Source organism: Ictalurus furcatus, chromosome 13 (assembly GCF_023375685.1).
Source record: "Ictalurus furcatus strain D&B chromosome 13, Billie_1.0, whole genome shotgun sequence".
In the NCBI taxonomy this organism is placed as follows: domain Eukaryota; kingdom Metazoa; phylum Chordata; class Actinopteri; order Siluriformes; family Ictaluridae; genus Ictalurus; species Ictalurus furcatus.
This window is the reverse complement of record NC_071267.1, coordinates 11,349,259-11,376,113: the sequence shown is the minus strand read 5'-3', so window position 1 is coordinate 11,376,113 and position 26,855 is coordinate 11,349,259. Positions and strand designations below refer to the sequence as shown.

The 26,855-nt window shown below is 39.4% G+C and overlaps 2 protein-coding genes across 3 annotated transcripts; one reads left to right on the top strand and one right to left on the bottom strand.

Annotated features, from left to right (window-relative positions):
* The first annotated feature begins 1,417 nt into the window (after nt 1-1,417).
* stambpl1 (STAM binding protein-like 1) lies at nt 1,418-13,824 on the top strand. Of its 2 annotated transcripts, none has more exons than XM_053639066.1 (11): nt 1,418-1,907; nt 3,926-4,032; nt 4,707-4,921; nt 6,445-6,520; nt 7,179-7,274; nt 7,508-7,817; nt 7,916-8,040; nt 8,593-8,730; nt 9,095-9,207; nt 10,105-10,204; nt 12,142-13,824. In XM_053639066.1, exons 2-11 carry the CDS (start codon nt 3,952-3,954, stop codon nt 12,196-12,198), a joined length of 1,311 nt encoding a protein of 436 aa, XP_053495041.1. In that variant the 5' UTR covers nt 1,418-1,907; nt 3,926-3,951; the 3' UTR covers nt 12,199-13,824. The 2 variants fall into 2 exon arrangements, with proteins under 2 accessions (XP_053495041.1, XP_053495040.1); XM_053639065.1 differs by having other exon boundaries at nt 4,704-4,921.
* A 65-nt stretch (nt 13,825-13,889) lies between these two features.
* Nucleotides 13,890-18,369, bottom strand: acta2 (actin alpha 2, smooth muscle). Its single transcript, XM_053639067.1, has 9 exons — nt 18,258-18,369; nt 16,793-16,965; nt 16,509-16,637; nt 15,825-15,935; nt 15,568-15,652; nt 15,314-15,475; nt 14,873-15,064; nt 14,591-14,772; nt 13,890-14,448 (listed from the first exon to the last, which is right to left on the bottom strand). Exons 2-9 carry the CDS (start codon nt 16,919-16,921, stop codon nt 14,305-14,307), a joined length of 1,134 nt encoding a protein of 377 aa, XP_053495042.1. The 5' UTR covers nt 16,922-16,965; nt 18,258-18,369; the 3' UTR covers nt 13,890-14,304.
* Nucleotides 18,370-26,855: the final 8,486 nt, after the last annotated feature.

The window sequence follows — 26,855 nt, the reverse complement described above, 5'->3', positions numbered from 1 at the left end:
TCTGGAAATTGGCAGACAGAATGTTTATGTAGACTTCTGAATTCTGCTGCTACCACCATGAGTTACATTATCAATAAAGATTAGTGAGCCCATTACAGAAGCAGCCATGCGACCCCAAGCCGTCACACTTCCTCCAGCATGCTTGACTGATGAGTCCCAGTGGGCGGCCTGCTTACTTCTCCTCCTGTCAGGGGAACCCCAGCTTGTGGCCCAACATCTTCCAATAGCAAACTTGCTGGAGTACACGGACCTGAAGTGAGTGATATTGCAACGAGTCGGCCACACCCCCAGACAGCACCATCAGCACTTCTGCTCGGCTGTCCGTCCGCCTTTGCCCAAAATCTCCAAGACACCTGCCGAAGATGGCTGTTGGTGGAAGAGTGCAATGCCAAAGGAGTAGTTGACCTCATGGTATTGGAGCAGTTCGTTGTCCGTTTACCGGAAGGGATGGCGGAGTGGATCCAGTACTACTGTCTGGTGATGCTAGATGATGCATTCCAGCTGGCAGAGGACTACCTGGCATCGTATCTGGGGGCAGGCAAGCCCCTCCTTTCTCTTTCTCTCTCTCTCCCTTTCATACTTCTCCTACACCTCCTTGCCCTCCCCTTCCACACCCACCAGGACTGAGGGTCCCTCAGAGAAACAGGAATACTGATCTGAATTCCTGATGCGCCGCAAGCCTCCCCTGATCGACCAGGAATGTAGAGAGAGTAGACACCAGGCCATCAAAGCCTGCATACTTAGATGACATAATCATTTATAGTAATGATTCGCAGCAGCATTTGCAACATCTAAGGGCTGTCTTGAGATCCCGGAGGTGGGCGGGACTCACAGCTAACCCAAAAAAGTGTGCAGTTGGGTGGGTGGAAATACGGTATCTGGGCTTCCACTTGGGTCATAGGCAGGTGTGTCCTCAAATTGATAAGACAGTAGCAATTGTGGCCTGCCCGAGAGCCAAAACCAAAAAGGGGGTGAGGGTTTGTTTGATTTGTTTGCGTCTCTTTGTGTTTTCAGTTCTCCCTGTAGAGGCCGGCGGAAGAGCGAGCCATGTGTGCAGGCATGCGTATTATATATAGATAAATATCGCTGAAAAGTGAAAGTGAGAGAATAAAGCCTTTTTAGTTATTCCAAGCCCGCCTCCAGCTTCCTCATTTCCTCCCTGTATTTGTGAAGCGTTACAGAAACCATCACAGAAATTCTAATGGTTTGGATATAAATATCATTACAAACCATCAGCTAACCGTTAAATGAAATACTTAATTGTATCCACTAGACATAACATGCCACCAATAGAAGGCAACAAATTACCAGTAGAGACCTACAGGGACCATTACAGTTTCCATTAAAAACAATACAATTCCCATTATAACCATCAAAACATTACAAATTCTATGAGGGTATCTATTGTTTTGTTTTTTTTAGCAGGGTTACCATCTGGCAAAGATGGTCCACCAGCTTGGCCAGATCAGCCTGTGTTTTGACAGCTGGTAGCTAGTCAGTCTAAGCACTGTAGCATTAAATACTCCATGTAGCCACATAGTGCCAGGATGGTGGAGAACGTTTGGCACTTGTGGCTTTCCATACAGCAGGACTCATTATGGTGTCATTGGTTCTCTCCACCCACGTTATGTGTCAAAGAGCCGCTGTGCTGCTCATGCGCTCCTGTCCAAATGCTTATATTACAGAGGTTATGTCGTTAAAGAGCAAGTTTTAGGTATAGCTGCCGTAAATCTCGCCTGTACCCTGTTTATGAAGTGCAGAGGTGAAACGAATCGCGGTTTTGTCAAAGGAAAGAGCTGAGCATTTTACTGACACAAGTCTTGTGTTGTGTAAGCATGTGCTGCATGTGAGGAGGACAGGAGCGCGAGAGGGATGCGGAGCATGGGACACCAGCAGTCCACTTACCGGTAATTATTTTACAATAGTCTGTTTTTATTAATTAATTAATTTATTTATTTATTATTTACCCATTGAATTTTTCCACCTTTAATGCAGAATTTCTAATGCTGGCTGGTGTCAGTGCTTTATGTCAGTTTAATGTTACTGTGGATTTGTGATAATTCATAACTCAAGAATAAGTCATATTAAGCAGGTTATTTGCGTCACATTGTCACCAAGTTTAATCTTTAAGCCTTTACTGTGTTTATGTTAAGCACTGAAACACTTCCTGTTACACTTTCACTCTCAGAGCAGTATCAGATTGTATATGAAAATCAGTGCATGTGCAGTGAGAGATTTATTATGTCCACTCTTAGAAAGCAAAAGGACAACCTTTTTACTTGTAAAGGTTTAAAGAGAACTTAAAGGTTCTATGTAGAACCCTACATCTGAGTGTTTCTCAGAAATCATTCCAGACTAGAGCCCTTTTACGAAGCTAAGAACCCTTAACTTCAAGGACCCAAGTGAAGACTGGTAAGTGTAATGTTTGGAGTATGGACCATGCTTGTCACCATGTTGCAGAGAAATCCAGAACGTACCGAAGCTGTAGAAATACAGATGATAGAAGTTTCCTTTTTCACAAGCGTGCTTAGTATGGGGTGGTGGTTTTGTTCAGTCAGCACTAAAGGTATGCTGCACAACCACTTATTGCATCACTCGCTTTCACAGTGTCTCTATTCTGTCTGACTCTTTGAACAACCTCAAAGGTATTCAAAAGTCTCTAAATATGATGGGCCTAAGGTTTTGTGGATTGCTAAGCCACTTTGTATGGCCTGCTTTGATGGTAATAACTTAGAAATCAATTATTCAGTAAATATTGGCTTTCCCAATGTATGTCATTTTCATTCCTTTGTTAAAAATGCCTTGAATTGACTAGGTAGTCTTGTATTATGTAGTATTAAGAGTTCCTCAATGAGGATTTGCAAGTTAATAGAATAAAATGCAGACATCTGTATACTTTCACAAATTCAGCTCTTATAAGAGAATGTGGATCCCTTTTTAAAAATTTGAGATCATTAGTATATCTGAACCTGGTGGCCATTCACATTACATGGTCATATGCAAATGGTCTGACCCAGTTTTTTCATTACTAGTTATCCATGCACATGATTTATGTAATTTATGTTGATGGAAAAGCTGACAAATCAGATGTGTGAGGTGCTGGATATAATTTGATCAGTGCTAGATTGCATGTATACATCTCCTTCGCACCAGGTCTTTATTCTTACTCCACATCCATTTCACGTTGCTATGGCATCATCAACCTGAGTGCCACAGTGTTTGGTAACGAACCGTTCTGCTGCATCTATCATAAATTCAAAAGTGTGGCTTGGTGATGGACAAGTAAAAAAGCCTCATACAGGAGAAGTGTCTAAGGTTCACTGAGTAGTCTGCTTTGTGTGACAGCCCACCAAGTCTCTCTTTGTTTTTTTTTTTGTTCCACAACTGATATTCATGACTCACCATATTTTTCTGCATGGTTACAAGCTGTCATAGCAACTGTAGCACAGTTTCTGCCCTGAATAGAAGTGTGCATTGCTGTTTTGTACTAAAACTCACTGTGTTTTAGTGAATAATATAATTAATAATCTCTCTATGGAGACTGATGCACCCCCACATTGTAACTCTGTAAATTAATTAAGGAATACTATCTGAAGCAGAGGTGTCAAACTCAGGAGGACAACAGCTTCATTCAGCACATTGAATCAGAAGGTTAAGTGAGCTATAATATTAAACTCTGCAGTGCTGTGGACCTGGAGACTGCAGACTGACATACCTGATCTAAACAAAACTGATAGAAGCTTTAGTGTGTAGGTTGGTGTTAGTTTGAGTAATGGAAGGTGGAGTCAGAAGGTAAAGTGAAAGGTCTGCATTTAGCAGGCTTTTATGGCCTTTTAGGAGGCTCTATCGACCCAGTGGCCTCGCAGCTGTCTGGCTCATGATGTCATGATGTCAAGCTGACACTTGTATTTTATTTTTCCCTCAGTGAGGAATCATCTTGGGAGATGACAGATGGAGACATCGGTAGGATCGAAGCCTGCCAGCCTGCATCCTAAATGCGCCATGGAGCAGGAGTTCAGCTTTAGCACACTGGTGAGTGATGGGGGTATGGAGGGGTCTATGCTGGGGTGGAGTGGTTAATGGGTCAGTTTTCTGAGTGCTGGGGAAGAGTGTGAGGGGGCAGAAGGGCTGGTGTGTGTGTCTGACTCATCCATTAGCATGCTCAATGCAGCTGCGCTGTCATTCACATCCTTCCATCCTGAAGTAGGAGGGAGTGGGGAAGGAAGGAACGGATATAAGCCCCCTTCACACTTTGCTTCCCTTCTTCATGAATAGACGATTAAAGACAAAGAGAGTGTTCTCATCGTTTGGTTCAGTAAATAAACGTGCCCTCTTGCCTCTTTCCCCTCGCTGACTAACAACTGTGGAGCTTTTTGTAGCGCTTCAATTAAGCTCGTCATTGTTGTTCATTGTTGTGTTCAGAAGTGAAACTGGTCGTCATTTCCAGCAAGTATTGAGTGCTGAGCCAATCTTCCTTCCAGGTCTGTGGTGCCCTACTGAATGGTAATAAAAAAGCCTTCTCTCCTCTATGACCATTCAAAAGCCACTCTGTGTGGGTGTTAGCATGGGTGCCGAGGCCACTGCTTGTGGCTTCCGGTCTGTCTCACTTCTGAACGAGCACTGAGAACAAACAACAAACAGCACTAATTCATGTGTGTGTCTGTGTTCTCATGTGGTGATTCAGCTCCGCTCTTTATTTGCAGAAGAAGCTGGCAGCTGAGCCAGACTATACGGATGTGACGCTGCCGGCAGTGGAGCGTGTGCGAGCGCTCAGTAAAATGGGTTACAACATTGAGATCAGCGAAGACATCGCGCCACGCCGCTACTTCCGCTCAGGGGTCGAGATGGAGCGCATGGCTGCCGTCTACCTGGAGGAGGGCAGTCTAGAGAACGCCTTCGTCCTCTACAACAAGTTTATCACGTACTTATTAAAGACAGCTTTGACACACCTTTTCCACTAGGGTAGAGGATAACTGTGGTACATTTTAATCATTAGGGCAAAGTATAGATGAAGTACAGGCAGTAAGGCAGAGAATGAATGTGATCCGGACTTGGACAAAGAAAGAAATGTGCTGCGTTTAATCATAATGGTAGCTGTAAGGCATTCATTTTTTTCAAGGATATTCCATATGAATCATCCACTTCTATTATATTCACAAATTGTGATGCAATGTTGACATTTGTTAAAATGAACCTATGATCAGTTTGCAGTTAATATAACATACAGTATATGTAAAGCTTTTTTTAAGCCATAAATGGCCTTTTCTTAGACTTTTACCAGCACATCTGAGAGAAAAGTGATATTCTGAACAGTTCTTTCATGTTTTTATTGTCACTAGGCCTTCAGAGGGCCTGTATAAAAGATTTAATAGCTATGAATTAGCTAGCTAGATTGTTAAATTCAGCTAGATTTTGCTCAAAGTGCATGTTTCTCAGCAATAGTTCACTTATGATTTTAGTCACTTCATATCGTAAATGGATAAACTCCCAATTTCCATTCGAACTAGACGTGTCGTTTGTGAACAATTCAGACTTTTTAAGCAAGTCACTAAGCTGAATAACTTGGTATCAGTATTGGTCACTACCTTTTGTTCAGTGGATGCTGATGGGCTTCACAATTCCAAAAGGCAAAACTGCTCTGGAAGCCAGAGCATTTTTATAGAAATTCTATAGAAATTCAAGTTCAACTGGATTTTTGTCATTTCACCCATATATAGCTGGTACATTACACAGTGAAACGAAACCACATTCCTCCAGTACCCTGCTGTTTCATAAAACAACACACTAACCAACCACATGAGACGACACAGAACTAAATAAGATCTACACATTCTACATAAAGTGCACATGCGAACGTGTGCTAACAACACAGGACAGTACAATACTACTAAAACAGGATCCATAACCAACTTCATGATTTTTCAAATATAGATTTTACAGGAATTTCTGTTATTTGTTGTTCTGTCAGTGATATTTGCAAGTCTGTGTATGCCTGAACCTGCACCGTGCCTCTTTGTTGATGGTACATGCACACTGAACACAAATTCACTATCTGAATTTATCACCCATTAATTTTTCATTTCATATTCCATTTCCATTTTGTCTGGAAGAATCATGCACAAAAAGTTATTAATGGCAGTAGCTTGGTTCTCTGCTCGGTTCTCATACAGTCTGAACGATTAAAAAAAAAAAAGAACAGAAAAGAAACAAAAAAAACAACAACATTTAACTACTAATTTGAATGCACCAGTTATGACAGAAGATGGATGTTGTATAGTTAACTTATATGTGTTTTAATTATGGAAACTTTGCGAGCTTGTATGCACTAACCGCTTATAAGTGGAAAGAACATTTTAACTAATTTTATATATCAAAAGCATAGCCTTCCATTATACTTTCATGGCTTTTAACGTACACTGCTTGTGCTTTATGTTCACTCTGCAGTTTGTTTGTAGAGAAACTCCCCAGTCATCGGGACTATCAGCAGTGCAATGTCCCTGAGAAACAAGTCATAATGAAGGTAAGCCCCTGGCAGCCTGAGCTGAGTGATGGAGCCCAGTGGCGCTGAGCCCACTGTAAATCGTATTAACATTATGCTTCATTAGCACAGACACACTAACACACTCATTCCCACTGAGACATCACAGAAAATGTCTTCAGTGTACTACTGTTGTTGCGTAGGCAGTTCAGTCTAGAAATGCAGACTCACTGCATGGTGCATGTCAGGTCACAGTCTTTTTTTAGGCAAATGGAGTTTTGCAGTTAGTAAAGATATCACTTCTGCTTGTTGGGTTTACTGTTTTTTCCCTCTATTCAGTTTATTATTGATTCATGACTCCTTTTGAAACTGTTCTTTCTGTTGTAGAAGTGAGAGATTTCATAAACCCGCATGTCCTGCTGGCATGAGCACCAGCTAATGTGATGTGCTTTAGAGTGGGCAGAAATATCGTATGATTATATTTTTTAGGATAGCAGTGCCAGCAAAACTTTCAAAAGAAGGTGGATATTGCACCTTGGATACACTACAAAGTCAATAAATCTCTCTGAGGACTATCATCAAGCTGCATATAAAATTCATCACTATTACACTGTCATCTTGCCTAGAGGAAATATTCCTTGAATATAAATTCCTTTCACACCTTTCATTCCTTTCATTTTCACACTTTGCCTTTTTATAGAAATTGCAAGAAGTGGCTTTTCCCCGCAAGGATCAACTGAGGAAACTCCTTCATGAAAAATACAGCAAAGAGTACAGTGAATATCTGAAGAGGCAGGTAAGCTCAAGGTGCACTTGAACAGATTAAACTCACGTCATACTGTCAGCTCTTTGTGACTCTAAGCTGCGTGTTTCACCATTTTGTAATCTAAGCTGCACTAGGTTTTGCATACAGTAGAGACACATACAAGCTATTGAAGTAAGCAGAGCTAGAACTGATGCAGTCCTTGTCTTTCTGTTTCTTTGTGTTGTATTTTAATTAATATTGTGTGTGTGTGCATGTGCTTTTAGAGCCAGGCCATGCCTGTAGCTGTGTGTGGAGAACAGTTACAGAGGCTGTCTTTGCTGGAGGAAGAAAAACAGCGCGTGGCACAGTTGAGAAAGATGCAGCTGGAGTCAGAGCAGTTCCGCTACTTCGAGGACCAGCTGCGGCGTCAGGAGCAGGCCAACCGTAAACAGGATGCCGGCCCTAAAGAATCTGAACAAACGGATGGCTCGTGCCTGTCCCAGACTCCAAAACACCACACACGCCTTGACCCCAACCGCAACAAACAAGCCACGCCTCTCCCCAAACCTGCGGCTACGTTAGCTGCCGTCCAGAGTGAGTCACACAGGGAGAGTGCTTTGTGTCCATACCTGGCTGAGTTTGTATTCAGAGTGTGTGTGTAGACTGCATGCGTTTGTGTGTGTCTATTCTAGATCAGCAAGTGGAAGGCTTGAGGCGGGTTCTAATTCCTCGAGACCTGACATACAGGTTTCTGCTGCTGGCCGACCGCAACACAGCCAGAGGCATTGAGACATGTGGCGTGCTCTGTGGAAAACTGGTATTCAATCTAATTCAATTTGTCAACGCTTTGAACAATGCACATTGTCACCCAGCAGTTTTGCAGAAATCCAGATCTAATTTTTTTTATTTAAATTTATCTCGATGGTATGAGCTCTCTCGCCTCAAACATCTTATATATGTTCTTCGTTCTTACTTTATGTTCTTTAGGTTACCAGCTCCATGATGCTTCCTTTTTCTGCATTCATTGGGTGCTAGAAATTTAATTGACATGTTCAATGGAGTAGGCATATACAGAGTTCCAGTATTGTGAATGAGGCCATTTGATTTTTGTTCCATGGTTATACATAGTCCAACCTGTTTCTCTTCCATTTGCATTTTCTGGCATAAGAGTGCCTATGTTTAGAATAGCTGTGGTGATACTGAAACTGGGCGTGAGTGTATTCAAGGCTTGCTCACTTCTCACACAATGGTTCCATAAACATTTGATAAAAGGTTGCACTTTGGCTTTGTTTGCTTAGTTGGCTAAAATGGCCTCACAATGGACAGAATGGAAAAAAACCCCTCTTTGTTCTTTTTTCCTAACCCCCAGACTCACAACGAGTTCATGCTCACCCATGTGATTGTGCCCAAACAGTCATCCGGGCCAGACTACTGTGACATGGAGAACGTGGAGGAGCTGTTCAGTTATCAGGACCACCATAACCTACTGACCCTTGGCTGGATCCATGTAGGACACTCTTTACCATTCTCATCGAATTGCCACCTTTTGTCTTTTTTTTATTATTATTTTTTTGTAAGCTTTTTGTATTGACAGAGAAAACAGATGAATAGTCTTTTCTGAAAACATAATGGGATGTTTATGAAAAGCAGATAGCTTTATTAAAAATGACTATTGAGTTGGTCCTATTACCTGTTGGATCAAATGTAATGGGGCTTCAGGCAGAGGGTCACCATGGTAACATCCCTAATAATTTTACAGAGTTATTCTCAGTTCCTGTCAAGCCAGCTAGTGATCATGCAAGAACCGATTATGTAAAGATGTTGGTTGTTAACCTGTGTGTGTATGTGTCTTTATTTATGCATGCCTACAGACGCATCCCACACAGACAGCTTTTCTTTCCAGTGTGGATCTGCACACACACAGCTCCTATCAACTGATGCTGCCCGAGGCCATTGCCATTGTCTGCTCACCCAAGCATAACGAGTGAGTATAATCAAACACTCTCCTCCCTGTCTCATAGTTGCCATGCAGGGAACAGGACCAAGTTTCTTTTTCAGAATGACACGGCTTATTATGAATAAACAAAGCATCAGTAAGTCACATCAGTAAGCCTTTCCGCCCTGCGTATGAAAAGTTTGCATGTTTTCGCTGTGCTTTGGGGGTTTCCTCCCCAGTCCAAAGACATGTTTTGTAGGCTGATTGGCATTTCCAAATTGTCCGTAGTGTGGATGTGGGTGCGATTGTGCCCTGCGATGGGTTGGCACCCCATCCTAGGTGTCCCCCACCTTGTACCGCGAGTCCCCTGGGATAGGCTCCAGACTCCCCCGCAACCCTGTGTAGGATAAATGGTACAGAAAATGGATGGATGGATGGACCTAATGTAAAGGTAACATGCCAGTAAAAGCAAGACAAATAATAAAAGCTAAAGTGAAAAAAAAAGTGTTAGCTGTTTTTTTTTAATATTAGTGATTGATGGAGCCAGGTCAATATTTATTGATAATGTTTTCCAGATCTGTGTAAAGATTTGTATAGAAGGCTCGCATGGGATGATATTAAGCCACAATTTATCAGTTTATCAGGCATTTGAGAGTTCTAAAACATTGAGTTTAAAAAAACATGTAAGAAAAGTTTGCAGTTAATTCTAAAGGAAACAGAGAGACAGTGGCATAATGCTAAAACAGGTATAACATGATCTTGTTTTCGAGTACGTGTTAATATCCATGCTGCTTTATTGTGCAGAGAGTTTGTTTGTTGTGGTATTAGGAAGTCCTATGAACAGTGCAGTATAATAGTCAATATTATTATCTGCTCTGGGTGTGTTGGGGGAAAATGCACTGTGTAAAAAAAGATGGTCTTCTCACACTGTCTGCCTCTATGCAGTACCGGAGTGTTCCGCCTCACCACTGCTGGAATGAGCGAGGTGGCTGGCTGCAGACTGAAAGGCTTTCACCCGCACTCAAAAGACCCTCCCCTCTTCACCGTAAGGCCCTCAGCCATACTTTTTCTAATTGAATAGCAAAAGCATAGGTTTGGTTTTAACATTACAACCATTAGTACTGAATAGCTAAGGATTACATGCACAGAAATATAAAAATGTCAACTAGCTAACATTAATGTTAACTAGCTAACCAGTCTATGTAATGAATGAGTTAGCTAGCTAGTACCTGCTAGTCCTTCTCTGCTACTACTTCACTGCTACTCCTCTTTCAAAGGAGATCTAGGCAGCATATTTCGTATACTGTATCCATTTTGGCATTTTCAGTACCATGTTTCTATAAGTGTTGACCAAATCACAACTTTACATTTGGTAAAGGCAGCTATTTCTGTATAGCTAGGTACTAGCTAGCTACAGTTGTAAAATTAGCTATAAAAATTCATCCGTGCTAGCTAACATTACTGCAGTTCTTCGCTGTAAGACCCCCAGCTGTACTCCTTCTGATTAAATACCAAAAGCATAGGTTTGGTTCTAACATTGCAACCACTAGTACTGAATTGCTAAGGATTAAATACACATAAATGCTAAAAAAAAGAATACAAAATATATAAATAAAGTCAACTAACTAACATTAATGTTAACTAGTTAACAAATCTATGTAATGAATGTGTTACTAGAGTTAGTTAGCTAGCACCAACTTCTCTGATAGTCCTTTTTCACTGGAAATTTCTTATACATTGATTGATTGCATTTGTTAAACAAAAAGCTCATAATATCTATTTTGGCATTTTCAGTACCATGTTGATACAAGTGTTGATCAAATCACAACTTTAAGTTTGGAAAAGGCAGCTAGCACTATATAGCTAGGTACTAACTAGCTACACTTGTAGATTAGCTAGAAAAATCTGTCCTTGCAAGCTAACATTGCTGCAGTATAATGTTACAACTCTCTTCACTGTAAGACCCTCAGTCGTATTCTTCTGATTTAAATACCAAAAGCAAGGTTTGGTTCTAACATTAAACACACATAAATACACAAGTATATTCCTAAATTACTAGCTTTTTATGATTCAAATTTTCAGTTAGCTACAGTTTAGGCCTAATCACTACACTGCTGTAAAACCTCATCTGAGACTGTGGCAACATTTGCTACCTCAGTCAAGGCTACTTCTGTGTTCTTTTTGTCTCTTTTATGATAAATTCGATGCTGGTTCATTAAATTACATAATTGCACAGTTATAACTAGCTAACCATTTTTGTAAAGAATTTGAAACTACAGTTGCTGGCATCAACATTTGTGCTAGTCCTGTTTCACTGGAAAACGTAGCTAGCATATTTCTTAGACATTGTTTTGTTTTGTTTTTCATTTATCAATGTATATATTTTTGCCTTTGTGGAACCATGATGCTACAAGCGTTGATGAAATTATGACATTAAGTTTGGGCAAGGCAGTCTAGCACCATCTAGCTAGGTAGTTGCTAGCTACACTTGTAGATTAGCTAGAAAAAACTGTCTCTGCTAGCTAATGATAATGGAGTGTGAAGTTATGGCTATTGTACTATTCAACCCCTGAATCATTACATCTTTGGGTGATCCTGTGATATTCAACTGATTTGTCAGCTAGCTCACTTTGCTTTATTCAACCATTCTTTTGCTTCCTTGTTCTCCTAATATTTTTCTTTACTAATTGGTGTAAGGAAAGCCTGATTATAGTACAGTCAGTCAAACGAGTGCCTTTTTGAGTGGCTTCAACAATGAGTTTGTGATTGATGTACCCTGTGGTGCTAATAAACATATCACTAAAAATACTGTTGGGGACAGTTCAACACTTCTGATAGGGATTATGTCATCCAGAACCAAATCTATGTCAAAGTTAAATAACATGTTATTACAGACTCTTGGCTCCTTTGATGTGACTCTGTAAGTGGGACACAAGCACATCTTTTTAGGGGAAGTGAAAATCAAATGTGTGTAATTTACAGATCTGTAAGCACGTGGTTGTGAAGGACGCCAAAACGACAGTGCTGGACCTCAGGTGACAGATAAAGGGAGGACATGCTTCAGTAGAAGCCACAGGCCCAGAAGTTTTATTTTTTATCTTCGGCTACTTGAAGGCTTTTTTGTATTTATTTATTTATTAAACAAAAAAGTACTGTGAAGTGGAGTCTGTATTGCACAGGTTGCTGTAGGCATTTTGTAATGAAGCTGTAAAGCTTGTAAGTGGTGTTTTTTTTTCTTCCCCCCTCTGGCTCTATTTGGTTATGGAATTTTTAAACAGCTTGCTTTAGCTTTTGTGCCTGTTCAAAAGAAATCTTTTTGGACAGCTTCGTGATCTGATCTGACTGCTCATCAGGTTTAATATTACAGTGTGTCCTGAAGGTGGCGTCTTTTAGCTATTAATGCCACAACCAAATGTAAACTTTTTACCAGGATGCAAAGCTACTTTTAGACAGTTGCCTTATGTAAAATGATGTGATTTTAGATTTTTTTTTAAATTTTATTTCTTGCTATATACTAAGATACCTTTTATCCAATATGTGTTGAAATGTTTATATCTTGTCAATTATGCTGAAACTAATTGTTACAGCTCCAATGTTTTGTCAAGGGACCTCAAACTATAATCAGTATGTATTGTGTGGTATACAGCTAAAAGCAACCATTTCCAGCTAGAGAACTTCAGGTCATTGAAGGTGGTGTTAGACTTGAAGGAGTGGCAGGTTTTATATTACTGAAGCAGTTGTATTATGTTGACCTATTTGGCATTCGTCATGGTGCTCAGGAGTTTGAGCCTTACAATAAATGGTAAAGCTGAGCAGCATAAACAGGCAGATGTCCCCCAGTTTTGCCTCACTTTTTCCTTAACCAAAGCACCTACAGTACAGTAGAATAAGCAAAGAAGCCTAATACGCCTTATTAGAGGAGCTACTGCCATGGAACTAGAGGCTTGATAGAACCAGTGATCTCAGGTATCATAGTCTCATGATAACTTAAATCAAACAGTGGCTCCTCCTCTGTTTTTCAACTTTCCATTCCACAGTGGTACAACAGAAAATTACAGTGTTCCGAGGTTCGATATCCTCTTTGATGTTGAGTGAGTCTTGTTAGCATATTGTGGATTTTGTGTGTGCTGTGGCATTGTATTTTTTCCTCTTTTCTTTTGAGGTATGTCTATGTCTGAGTTTCAGTAGTTCCTCTGAAACTTTTAGTGCTGTTTTGCAACAGGAACTTGTGGGCAATATGATGCAGTGACTGTACAATGTTTTTCCCTTCTACTGCCATTTTTTTTTTTTCAATAAAAGAAGAAAAAAGTGCCTGTGAGCTTGATGGTGTCATTTTAAAATCATACTAATCTCATTTGTAACAAGATTTTAGTCTTAATGAAATGATTTCAAATAAAGGCAGAAATCCAATTGATCTGAAGTCTATTACATCATAGCAAAAATTCTCTACTGATTCAAAACTTCCTGCTTCACCTTTTTTAATGAAGGTGCTGCCATCCTGCTCATGAACAAAGTAATTTGTAACCCTGTTGGAATTTGTGTGAGCAAATAATAAAATGAATGACTGTTAGGTTAGATGGTTTATCTGTACAGTATTTGGTTTCAGTTTTCTTCAGAAATGCGAATACATCTTCCAAGAGGTTGTCAAATAATACATAGAATCACTTGTAAGTTATTCTTATCATGGTCTAAAATGGAATCATGCACAGAAAAAAAGACAGTAAATACAGTTTCAGTATGCAGAGCTTTATTCATTCCTGGGGTTATTGTATAGATATCCATACAAACTGTCTCAAAGCCCACAGCAGTGAGAAATCACATGCAAGGGGTATCTTATGGTGTTTGAAACACAAGAGGGAGTATGTGAGCTCTGTTCTTCTATAAACCATTACACAACACCTCGCAATTATTCTCTCTCCCTCCATCTGGAGCCTTGCTATACCCCAGGAATCTTTCCAATCTGTTCATGTTGGCGGCTTTGCTCATCCAATGTAACAAAAACAATCAATGACGAGAAAAAAAATCCAAACATTCACGCAAGTGTGGGCAGTGCAAAGACAAAACAGGAGAGAAACCAGCGGATACATTCACAGTTTACAGGCTAGGAAGCGAGAGCAGAGTTTTGAGGGCTTGGGGCTGTCGAGTTTAGAAGCACTTGCGATGCACAATGGATGGACCGGCCTCGTCATACTCCTGCTTGCTGATCCACATCTGCTGGAAGGTGGAGAGGGAAGCCAGGATGGAGCCACCAATCCATACTGAATACTTTCTTTCTGGTGGGGCGATGATCTATGTACACACACACACAGGATGACAATTACAAAAAAAAGTTCAGTGGTATTATGATCTTCAGTAGTGCCACAAGGACTGATTAACTAAAACTGAGCCAAAACTTTTATGATCTGCAAATCCAGCTAGTCAGAGTACTCACCTTGATCTTCATGGTGCTGGGGGCCAAAGCAGTGATCTCCTTCTGCATTCTGTCTGCAATTCCAGGGTACATGGTGGTACCACCAGACAGGACATTGTTGGCATACAGGTCCTTACGGATGTCAATGTCACACTTCATGATGCTGTTATAAGTAGTTTCATGGATACCAGCAGACTCCATACCTGGGAGGGAAAATCATAACTCAGAACTTAATGGATCAAATGGTGCAGAGAGAAACTGAGGAAAGTAGCAGAAATTGAGGAAACAGGAAAGAGACATTACCTATGAAGGATGGTTGGAAGAGGGTCTCAGGACAGCGGAACCTCTCATTGCCAATGGTGATGACCTGCCCATCAGGAAGCTCATAGCTCTTCTCCAGAGAGGAAGAGGTGGCAGCAGTGGCCATCTCATTCTCAAAGTCCAATGCGACATAGCACAGCTTCTCCTTGATATCACGGACAATTTCTCTTTCAGCTGTATTAGACGGATTACTTCAGTAAATTGGCACTGTTGTTTTCACGTAAAACATTTTGTGCTTCCATACCCAACAGTACACAACAAAAAATCAGTGTTTTAGAGTTTAACAGAGTACTGTGCAAATTACGATACTCTCAGTCTTGTTTCATCATTTTTCATAATTCTTTTGTTGTTGAATGCACTATATTTTGGGTTAAAGTTTTAACAGATATAAACAGAGAGTGTTTTAATAGTGTTTGCATTCACCAGTGGTCACGAAGGAGTAGCCACGTTCAGTCAAGATCTTCATGAGGTAGTCAGTGAGATCACGGCCGGCCAAGTCCAAACGCATGATGGCATGAGGAAGAGCATAGCCCTCGTAAATGGGCACATTGTGGGTGACACCATCACCAGAATCAAGAACAATACCTGCACAAAAACAAATGTTTGATCAGGCAAATGTTCTGTCACTCTGAGGTTAAATGTACTATGGTTTTTCCAAAGGGGACAAGGGTACGGACCTGTTGTGCGTCCAGAGGCATAGAGGGATAGCACTGCCTGAATAGCTACGTACATGGCTGGAACGTTGAAGGTCTCAAACATAATCTGAAGGAAGGGACAGTAGTGTTCACAGGTGAGAAGGAGCTAGGGTACTATTCTATACTGTAATGTTTTTATTTAATTTTTTGCAGAAACTTTTTAGTTCCTTTGATCTTATAGAGGATTTTGATTTCTATCTAAATATTGGCTAGTGTGAACAGTGCAAACTGAGCCTGACCTGGGTCATCTTCTCCCTGTTGGCTTTGGGGTTGAGTGGGGCCTCTGTCAGCAAGGTCGGGTGCTCCTCAGGAGCAACACGGAGCTCATTGTAGAAGGAGTGATGCCATATCTTTCAAAAGAATAAAAGCATTTTATTCATCATAAAAGACTAAAAGCAATTACTTTATGGGCAAATCAAGTCAGAGTGTCCAGATTATAATGAATCACTTACAAATGGGCTGATGAAAGTTTAATGGATCATCAACGAAAACCTGTAGTTTTCTTATTTGTGACACATGATCCTTATAATGAGTGAGATATGGAGTAGTCACAGAGAGCTAAGTGAATAATACCATCTGCTGCATGCATCTGCTAGTTGATGATAGTGTGTGCCTGAAGGATAGTGTTTGACACATTAGTGTGTGTGGGTGCGTATGTGTTTGTACGTATGTGTGTGTGTATGTGAGTCATGTGTGCAGTGAGTCATAAGGCAACACAGCTCTTCCAGGTATAAGTGGGGTCTATTTGAACACAGAAGATCAGATAAGAAGTCTAATGATAAGAACAATTGCATGTTAATTTCAGCCACATATCTATCATAAGGCTCACATGCTATGTGTTGCTATTTTGAGGAACTATTTGGCCTCTTGTTCTCGGCAAGTTCTGGTTTGTAATGATGCCTAAATTAGCAAGGTCTGCTTACTTTTTCCATGTCGTCCCAGTTTGTGATGATGCCGTGCTCAATTGGGTATTTGAGGGTCAGGATACCTCTTTTGCTCTGTGCTTCATCACCAACGTAACTGTCTTTCTGCCCCATCCCCACCATCACACCCTGAGAGCAGACAGAAAGGCGTTCAACATCATAATCAGATAAATGGAAATAAAAAAGATCAGTGTTTTCCATTCCACTAAGCTAAATGTCATGGTTCCTGTAGGCGTATATTTTCTGTATATTGTCTCTATGTGGTGTGGTTGGGGAAAGGTCACCTGGTGTCTGGGACGACCCACGATGGAGGGAAACACGGCTCGGGGGGCATCATCCCCGGCGAAGCCTGCCTTACACAGTCCTGAGCCGTTATCGCATACCAGAGCAGTGCTTTCTTCGTCGTCACACATGGTTCAGCTCGGATTTCCTTCTTCACTCCAACAGGAGACAATCACTGCAAATGCACCAGTCGAACATCAATAAATCTGCTGTCTAGGCATGCAAAGAGCCTTGCTTTTTAAACATTTGTTATAAATTCAAGCGAATAATCAGAAATATTATTTACTGAATTTTGAATGTCTAAAAATCGCGTGTGTGCGTGTGTGTGTGAGCGAGAGAGAGAGAGAGAGAGAGAGAGAGAGAGAGAGAGAAGGACCACACCCTACTCCACAAAATCATGAATGCGTGGAATAATCTAACTGTTCCAATTGTTACAAAAGGATAAAATAAGATAAAATAAGTTTCTACTAAAATTACTAATAATAAATATGCTAAAAGTAATCCAAATAGTAAAAAAAAAAAAAAGGATATCTCTGCAGAACTCAAACTGCCCCACTCCCATGTATCCTGAATCTTGTATTTCTGTCCCTGATGAATGAATGCTTCACCATGGGAAAAATTCCTAATTTGGAAATAATGAGGAGGCATGTCTGTCTTTGGACTTCACAAACTCTCCCTGGCCCTCCCTGTCTACAACATTTAATGGAGAGAGAGAGAGAGAGAGAGAGAGAGAGAGAGAGAGTTGGGGAGTCACACTGATGTCTCTGCTCCATTTATGAAAACCATATTTAGGCATAAACCTCACAAATCACACAGACTTTAATCCAGCAAGGGCCTCAACCATTTAGCCTCAGGGTCATGTCTCCAAGCATCCACTATATAAAACATAGCTTTTAAAGGTTATGCAGATTTATACATATTTACTGAAACTATGCATGCATATAGCAATTTATTACAGGTTTATAACACCATTACAGATAAATCTGCATCGTAACATTCATTAATGATACATATGCACTATAGCACTGATAAATCTGCATTATAACACTTACCAATGACAAGTATGCATTTTTACACCATTACTGATATATCTGCATTATAATGCCACTAATGATAAATGTGTATCCAACATGTTACAGTCTAGACAAGGTACCTCCATCCTATTCACTATCTCAATGAATGTTTTTTTTTTCATTCAGTGCCAAACAATACTGAAACCACAGCTCTCAATTTCCATTTCAAACCATCTTAACAGCATGCACCTGGGTCATAATGGGCCACAATTGATCATAAGCTGCAATCATATGCCAACATCAACTAAGTTCTGATCTACTATCTGCATTCCTGTGTAGCAAATTTCACCTCAAAGTGTCCCGCTTTACATAGCATATCGCAGAGGGCGTGAAAAAAAAAATACAGTGAAAGACAGAGAGATGGAGTGAGAGAAAGTGGGTGGAGGCAACTTACCCTGACAGTGCTGGGCCGGGGGTTTAGCCACTTGGTGATGGTGTGGCCCTGACCAGCGTGTGGAGCTCTTATGTAGCTCCAGTCTGTGCTTCTCTGCCGCCTCCCACCTCCCAAACATGGAGCCAGGGCCGCACGCAGCCCATCGGGTTCACTCTACTACAGCCTTATAGGGATGACTGGGGAGAACACTCCAATCCGGGCGGCCATCGCTCAGGGCATTCCAGCCACTGTCTCTCTTTCTTCCTTTTTTTTTTTTGTTCTGAAAGGATGGGGACCTCATCGTGCAGGAACATAAACACAGAACTGAGGCTAGCCCTCCTTATACACACACATGCACAAGCACATACTAGAAGGCCATGTACAGATATACCCAAGAATGGTGCACGAGTTTGAATTACATCAATAAAACATACACACTAGTAACGTAATAGAAGTATCTGACAGTATTATGGACACTATCCCAAAACTTGAGGGGAATTTAAATCACTCATACATTGACTAAAACACTACAAATCTACTGGTACCATTTAGTCTTATATATATTACAAATCTACTGGTACCATTTAGTCTTTTAATATAGTATGGCATTGCCTCATACATGACTGTTCACAGATGACATAATAAAAAAGGTTTGATTGAGAAAACAAAATGATTCATGATGATGCCAGTCACTGTGCTCACTGTGAAGAAATCAAAATAAAGCTGGATAATGTACTTTCAGGAATTATGAAGGTTATTTATTTACAGAAGTTAGTACACCATCAGCAGATATAAGCATGATATAAACTCGTAGCAATGAAGAAACATATATTTGCTGATTTTAAAATACCAAACAAAACAATAGCTTAAATATTGTAGATTAGAAATGACAGAATGAAGTGACAGAGTAATATATCAGGAGTGATCAAACTATATGGATGCTGTCATTTCCTTTTGTTCACTGTTCTGCATCAGCCACATCCCACAGGACATACAGTACTGTACAGTACAATGAAGAACAAGTGAATAGATCTTAAGAGTAAGAACAGTTGAAGTGGTTTAGATGCCTCATCCCTTCTGTCCATGCAAGCTTAATAAATAGTACTGAGTGCTTGACAGGGCTCTGTCACTAAACATTGACTCAGTATGTGTTCAGATTTCATGACCTGTAACTGACAGATTGTGTGCTGAGTATGGAGGGAATAAGCTCTGCTCTTGAAAAGCCTGGTTGGTCTGCCTCTGGTTTCCTGATCTGCAGCTACAATGAGGCTGATTCCACTTTGTTTTTGCTATCAGGCTTGGCACGTGAAGTTCCTGCTCAACTATTTAATGGAAAATTTAGAGGAATGTACAAGATTAGCTATCAGTGACCAAATAAGAAGGAAAACAGCTACAGGACCACAGTTAATGGGAGAAGTACACATGTGCACATGATTATGAACTTAGAATACACACTATGTACTATTACTATTACTATATGATATTATACACATTATATAATAAATAAATAATAAATATTGGTTATGATACCCTTACAAGTCCTAGCCATTTACTTTGGGTTCATTTCTTCACCAAGGGTTGGTCACTCTTTTTTTTTTTTTTGGATACATTCATGCCTACACAAGTTAAGGATTTCTTTCTCATGTAAACACTTCACTAGCACGTGTCTGACTTTTTTTTTCTTTAGCCGTGCTCCACATTCAGTGGTTCACAGTGAAATGCTACAGTTTTCTCCTCCCTGTTAGCTGTCTTTAATGCAGCACCAAAAAAGGAACTGTTCAGTAAATAAGGAGAGACTTGGCAGCGTGCTCCTCTCTCAGGCATGTAAGGAAAGAAAAGAACTCTGCGGAAGGAGTGGGTTGGGAAAAAAACACAGTCTAGCATGGAGAATTACAGAGTGTGTATATATGGATGAATGCCTATCTGTCTACCTGTAGGTGTAATGCATGCTTATTTAGGAGGGGGAATAAGGACACAAGGCAAAGGAATGGGAATATTTGAGCCTGGGAGATTCTGGGAGGGCTAACCATAAATGAAAGCTTCAGAGCTGGATATCCTTAATACAATTCATATTAGTAGGTCACTGTGCACATTTCCATTGCCATGTTTAGATGTGCTTTCTTCCAAGTTGAGACTTCCTCTCCCTGTGCCACTGGCCTTCAGCACACTTGTATGCTAAAACAAGGCCTTTGAAACACTGTGCACATTATTACGGCTTTCATGCCTCAACACATGAAGGACCTGATAATTGTTGAATGGGGTAAATCAGCTGTGTTACAGATGGGAAAACAGAAAACTGTACAATGCATGAAGTCCACATGACCAGGATTAAGAGCCACTAATGTTGTCCTTCACAGACACTACATTTGCCTGCATAAGAACATTGGGGAAAATGCAGTGACATGCGGTATCTATCACCTCACAACAATGACTGCAGAGCAAAAGTGTTATCAAAACTAGTGGTAAAGTGTTACAAATCATCTTGAATCCTTTAAAATCAAACAGGACCAGCCGTAGATAATAATCTACCATAAAATGTCTGAATAACTGAATGAGTTCAGTGAATTATTTAACTGAAATGCTTTCATTCTGGTTCAGTAGGAAAGCACTTCATCAGAACCAGCGGCAGCAGCAGTGTGGAGTAATGTTTGCTACTGGGCGGTGGATGAACTTATGCTCTTTTGGCATGTGCTTTGACCGAAAATGGCAAGGCAGCTGTTCTCTTAAAGGACTCCTCCAGTCAGCATCTCATTGGATGCCTAGGATTAACACAATTCAACTCAGAATAAGCATGAGAATGCCTTAGTGCAATGCCTGAATTCTCTCTCTCTCTCTCTCTCTCTCTCTCTCTCTCTTACTGTGTGTGTCTGAATCTCTAATATCGCACTGTTACTTATTCTTAGTGGCTCTGGCATTCATCCTTTCTTTCTCTCTCTGGCCCAAATACCTGAAATGTATACGTAACAAACTACAAAATACTGTAACAGAAAAACTGTTAACATAAAGTGCAGCATTTTGTATAATATATATATATATATATATATATATATATATATATATATATATATATATATAGTAATACATTTTGTAACAGGGTCACATGCTCAGTAGTGCCACTTCAGTTGTGAAAAATCAGGTAGATTTCTGGTGGAGGATAACTCATGCTAAATCTAGGCATCCTTCAGAATTCAGACTTATACTGTCTTATTATACAAATTATACTGTCTCTTTGGTTACTAACATAAGATAATTCTGGTATTTTCTTTTCTCTGGCATGTTTTGGCAAAGGCTTAACATAGACACAATTTCATAGCAGATTTGCCTGCTAGTATGTATTCAGCTTGACCTTATGATCAAATCATGAAATCACGATGACCAGTAATGACTGATTACAGATCATATGACACATTGTATTGCCCTTAAATTTCCAGTAATACCATTTTGTTGCATAATGTGCATTTTGCAACAATCTGGACAAAAATGTGACACTCAGCATATCATGATTTCTGCCCTGATGACTACAGGAATGGGTGGGTTTTGGTATGAGTTGGGAAGTGTGACTTATCATGCGGTGATGTATGTTGTTACATACTTTTCTCCTGTCTGAGTCATTCAGCTTGTCCCTGGTCAGGATCCATCTACGTATGCTTTGTATCTCGGCCAGCGGGAAGCCAATTTGTACCTCCTATACTGGCAAGGTCCAACGTTTCCTTAACTTGACAGTATCCAGCAGAAGGGAATATTTCTTACACATCCAGATGGTTCTATACTTTATTATCAAAAAAATATAAGGTCTAAGAATACAATACGTTTACTCCTTAAAACAAATAAGTAACACTTCAGTCCTTAACTTTATAGCACCTATAAAAGGACAATGTAGCAGAGAGATGGAGAGACAATAAGAAAACCATTATCCTTTTCCTGTCACACACTTTATAAACTACACAACATAAAATGGCAGGAGTCACTAAGTAAGGAAGTCTTTTGAACCAATTACAAAATAAAAGCACTAATAAATATTACATTATTTAAAAATGAAATAACATTATATACCCACAATATAACCATAATTGTATAAATTAACACATAATACCAGTAAAAGAATTGGCTCTTACACTCTGTTTAGGACCTGATAAAACTCTAATCTACAGTGACTTGTAGTTTCTCATTGCCGGTGTTCTAGATTTAGCTTGGATTTCAATGACACTGTGTAAAGCAGTGCTCTTCTGGTTTTGCTCAGTGTTTGTTACAGGGTTCAGCTCTTGGGTCTTAGTTTCCAAAGTTTCACTGGAATGCTGTCTTTGTTCATCCAGAAACTAAAGGCTTTTTCCTGTGTTTATGTATAGTGGGAAAAGGTCTAATTCTCCACTGCCTGCATTTATTGGAGTGTTCCTTTGATTTTTCAAGATCATTTTGCAAAATGCTGCCTGAAGAGCTGTCGGATTCTTGTCCCATTTAGTGTGATGATTGCATGGACCCCAGAGCCCATCTCATACAACACAACAGACTGGATTATTCTATAAACTAATTTGCACCAGATTGTAAAGGTTAAATCAATATTGTAATTAGTTTTTCTTTATTGCATATAGTGCTCAAGAAGCCTTCTTGTTTAGTGCATTCACTGCTATTCTGAATTCATTCTCAGTTTCCTCCCCTCCTGTAGCTTACAGTAAGACTTCTAATTACACTATATGGCCAAAAGTTTGTGGACACCTGACCGTCGCACCCAAATGTGCTATTCCAGATTTATTCCCTCTTTAAACTCCATTCTTCTGGGAAGGCTTTCCATTAGATTTTGTATGTGTGGCTGTAGGGATTTGCTCATTCATCCACAAGAGCATTAGTGAGGTTAGACACTGTGCCTGGTGCATTCCAGATCATCCCAAAGGTTTTCAGAGGGGTCTGTGCAGGTCACTCGAGTTCTTCCACTCCAACCTTGGCACACTATGTGTTCATGGACCTTGCTTTGTGTACAGGTGGAACACCTATTGTTCATGCTGGAACAAGTTTGGACTCCTTAGTTCTAGTGAAGGGAAATTGTAATGCTACACCATACAGAGAAATCCTATACAATTGTGTGCCTCTAACTTTGTGGCAATAGTTTGGGGAAGGCCCACATAGGAGTGTGATGGTCAGGTATCCACAAACGTTTGGTCATTTAGTATTGGTCCTATTTGTCTCCATCTAGTTGATATACAATTGGGAGAGAATATAAAATCATGATGATCTCATGTGCCATAGGCCATATTAATTGAAACTCATGCAGATATAGTAATTTTGCTTTTTTCTAGCAAAAACCACTTGAAATGTCAAGCTTGAAATATGAGCGAAAATATCAAATATGTACTATATAAAATAAAATATAGTTAAAGTTGCCTATATTCAAGATATTTTTAATTGCTAAGATATCATTTTTAAATATGGACACCCTAAAAGCAGCTTCTTTCACAAAAGAAGGGGGACTTAGGGGACTAAGGGGACTTAGAAAGGGGAACATAACATTTAGTCAAGTCAAAGACAGTTCTCTAAAAAAAAAATTCCATTATATTTATAACCTTAAGTCAGAAACACTTCCCTACACTACCTCGCAGATCCTCATCTGTACCAACTTGACTTGATATATTTTCCATATGTCTATCTGACAAAGCTGGTGAATGGAAAAGTAATGTTTAGAATAGAGAGTACTGGTCTTCAGTTCATACACACAGGAAAGTAACATTAAGTTTGAAACTTGAATACATGCGTGTTTTATTAAATTAAATTTTTTTCTGATTCAAAAAGAAAACCAGGTGACTAGATGTGCACAGACCCCACACAAACCCCTTCTTTCTGTGTATGACTCATGCATGGTTTTAGTTTGCCTATTTTGCCACCCAGTGGACAAATATGCCTGTGTTAGGTAAGCGGAAATTCCCCACTTTCACTGAGCTGGGGCTTTCAGTGCAATACCAAAATGGCACATGATTATGACCATATGGCCTAAATAAATATATAACCTATGGTTTATTTATTGATTTATTTATTTAACATAAAATCAAGTTAGTTAACATGTTTTAATATATTAGTATGGCATACATTAATATACAGTTATAAGTTTTTAATGGGTCAACTTTGTTCTAATTTTTTTAAATGATAAAAAGTATTTATTATCCACCCATCCATCCATTTTCCATACCGCTTATCCTACACAGGGTCATGGGGGAGCCTGAAGCCTATCCGGGGGAACTTGGAGCACAAGGTGGAGCACAACTCATCGCAGATCACACACACACACACACACACACACACACATACACATACACACACACACACACATCCATTTGCACACTACGGACAATTTGGAAATGCCAATCAGCCTACAGCACATGACTGGAGGAGGAAGCCGGAGTACCCGGAGGGAACTCCAGAGGCATGGGAGTACATGCAAGCTCTGTGCACACAGGGCAGAGGTGGGATTTAAACCCCCAACTCCAGAGGTACAGGGCAAACGTGCTAACCACTAAGCCACCATGCCACCCATATTCATCATCATCATCATCATTATTATTATTATTATTATTATTATTATTATTATTATTATTATTATTATTATTATTATTATTATTATGCTCTTCATAGGCAAACAGAAGTAATTACACCAACTTGAAATAATAATAACTTCATTCATCTTCAGTAATCTCTTTACTGAAATCACTGTGAATTCTGAACCTACCCTTTAAACACTGGGTGTGAAGTTGGAATACACCATGAATGGGATGCCAGTCCCTTACAGGGCACCATGCAAATACACATTCATTCACACCTAGGAACTTTTTGAAATGTCCAATTATATGTGCTGTAGGTACATAAAGAGAAATGTAATTGATTTAGTATGTATTGATGAGATAACTGCATTTTCCCTTTCCCCACTGTAGTATTTACAAGGTACAAAAGAAAGGTAGAACAAATAATCCCCAATCTGAATAATAAGCAACTATATATAGATCAGTCAATCATGATGTTATTATACTGTGGGCATTCACACAATTAGGTTATTTATAGTAGTTGTTAGACAAGTTTTTGTATGTTACTTTTGTATGTTTCATTGTTTTACATAATGCTGGTGAGAATGGGAGGGTTTTGGTAGCTAATCTTGAAGTGCTGGGACTTTCCCTTTTCAGTTTCCACTTCTATACGCAATCACTTTCCACAAAAGGAAGGGAGGAAATTTCATCATCAGTCATGAGTACAAGTTATGTGGAGTTGATGAAAGTGCATGTAAACTATACAAAGTGTGTGTTCCCACCTGTCACTGCTGGCCCAGTGTCTGGATTAGAAAAAGTACACTGTAAAAAAATTTTTTTTGACTCAACTTAATATATTAAGTGGCTTTTTTCCATTGTTTTTTTTTTTTTTTTTTTAATTTTTTTTTTTTTTTTAGTTTTGTGAACTTCAATAGAAAGGTTCACTTAACAATTAAAAAAGTAATTGTAATTTATAAAATGTAGTTAGGAAAACTTAAGTTAAGTCATCTCAACTTCTTTATTCAACTGCAATCTAAGTTGGCTCAACTAACATTTAAGTTAGATGTACTCAATATTAGTGCATTTAAGTTAGATGTACTCAATATTAGTACATTAAATAAATAAAATTGTATCCAAAATGAGAATAAAAGTATAAAAATAATAAAATACACAGCATTATCACACTTCAAAGGCTCAGTACATTTATTGTCTACAAACACACAGTATAAGCCTTGTACGCAAGTTGACCAATAAAATATTGCTGAAACACACAAATCAATGTATAATTGTGATCAGAAGCCGTTAAAAGTGTTAGTTCACCCAAAAATGAAATTTACTGATAATTTACCCCAGGTCATCCATGATTTTTATGCCTGTGTTTTCATCGGAACACATATGTCCATAAAATGTAAATGAATGGGTGCCAGAACTTTCAGTCCAAACAGCAGATAAAAGCCGCATCGAAGTATTCCATGCAATTCCACCGTGAAAATTAATGTGTTCTGAAGCCAAACGTTAGATCTATGCAAAACAATGGAAAACTATTTAAAACTTTATTAGTTATAATTGTTCGCATTTGTATTGGAGCCTACCGAGGTCGCACTTCCTTTCAAGTAACGCAAGCTTGCTTGCGAAACTGCACGAGGACTGATGTCATTGTTGTTTAGACACCCAGGATAAGAACAAGTAATCACTATTTTGAAAAGAATATAAATGTGATTTCGGAAGCAAAATTCCATTACAAATATGAAAGTGCAACCTCGATAGGATCCAATATAAACGTGTACAACCACTGACCAGAAGCTCAAAGCTCAACTGCTTGTGAAGGAAACTTAAAGGCTTGCCTAAGTGACGTAAGCAGTAATGTAATTGGTTGATAGTGAATACATCGTGTTGAACTCATTTGTGATTCCATATAAATAATGAAGTGTTGAGCTAATTCGTTTAAATATGTCAATACAACTAAATCGGCTATTATCTGGATCAACTGAATAAAATAAGTTGAACTTACTAAAGTCTATAAATATTTTTTACACTGTACACATCATGCATGATATATTTTGAAACATGTTGGATATGACATTCACATGATTCACTATCAGTAGGCTCAGGCTGT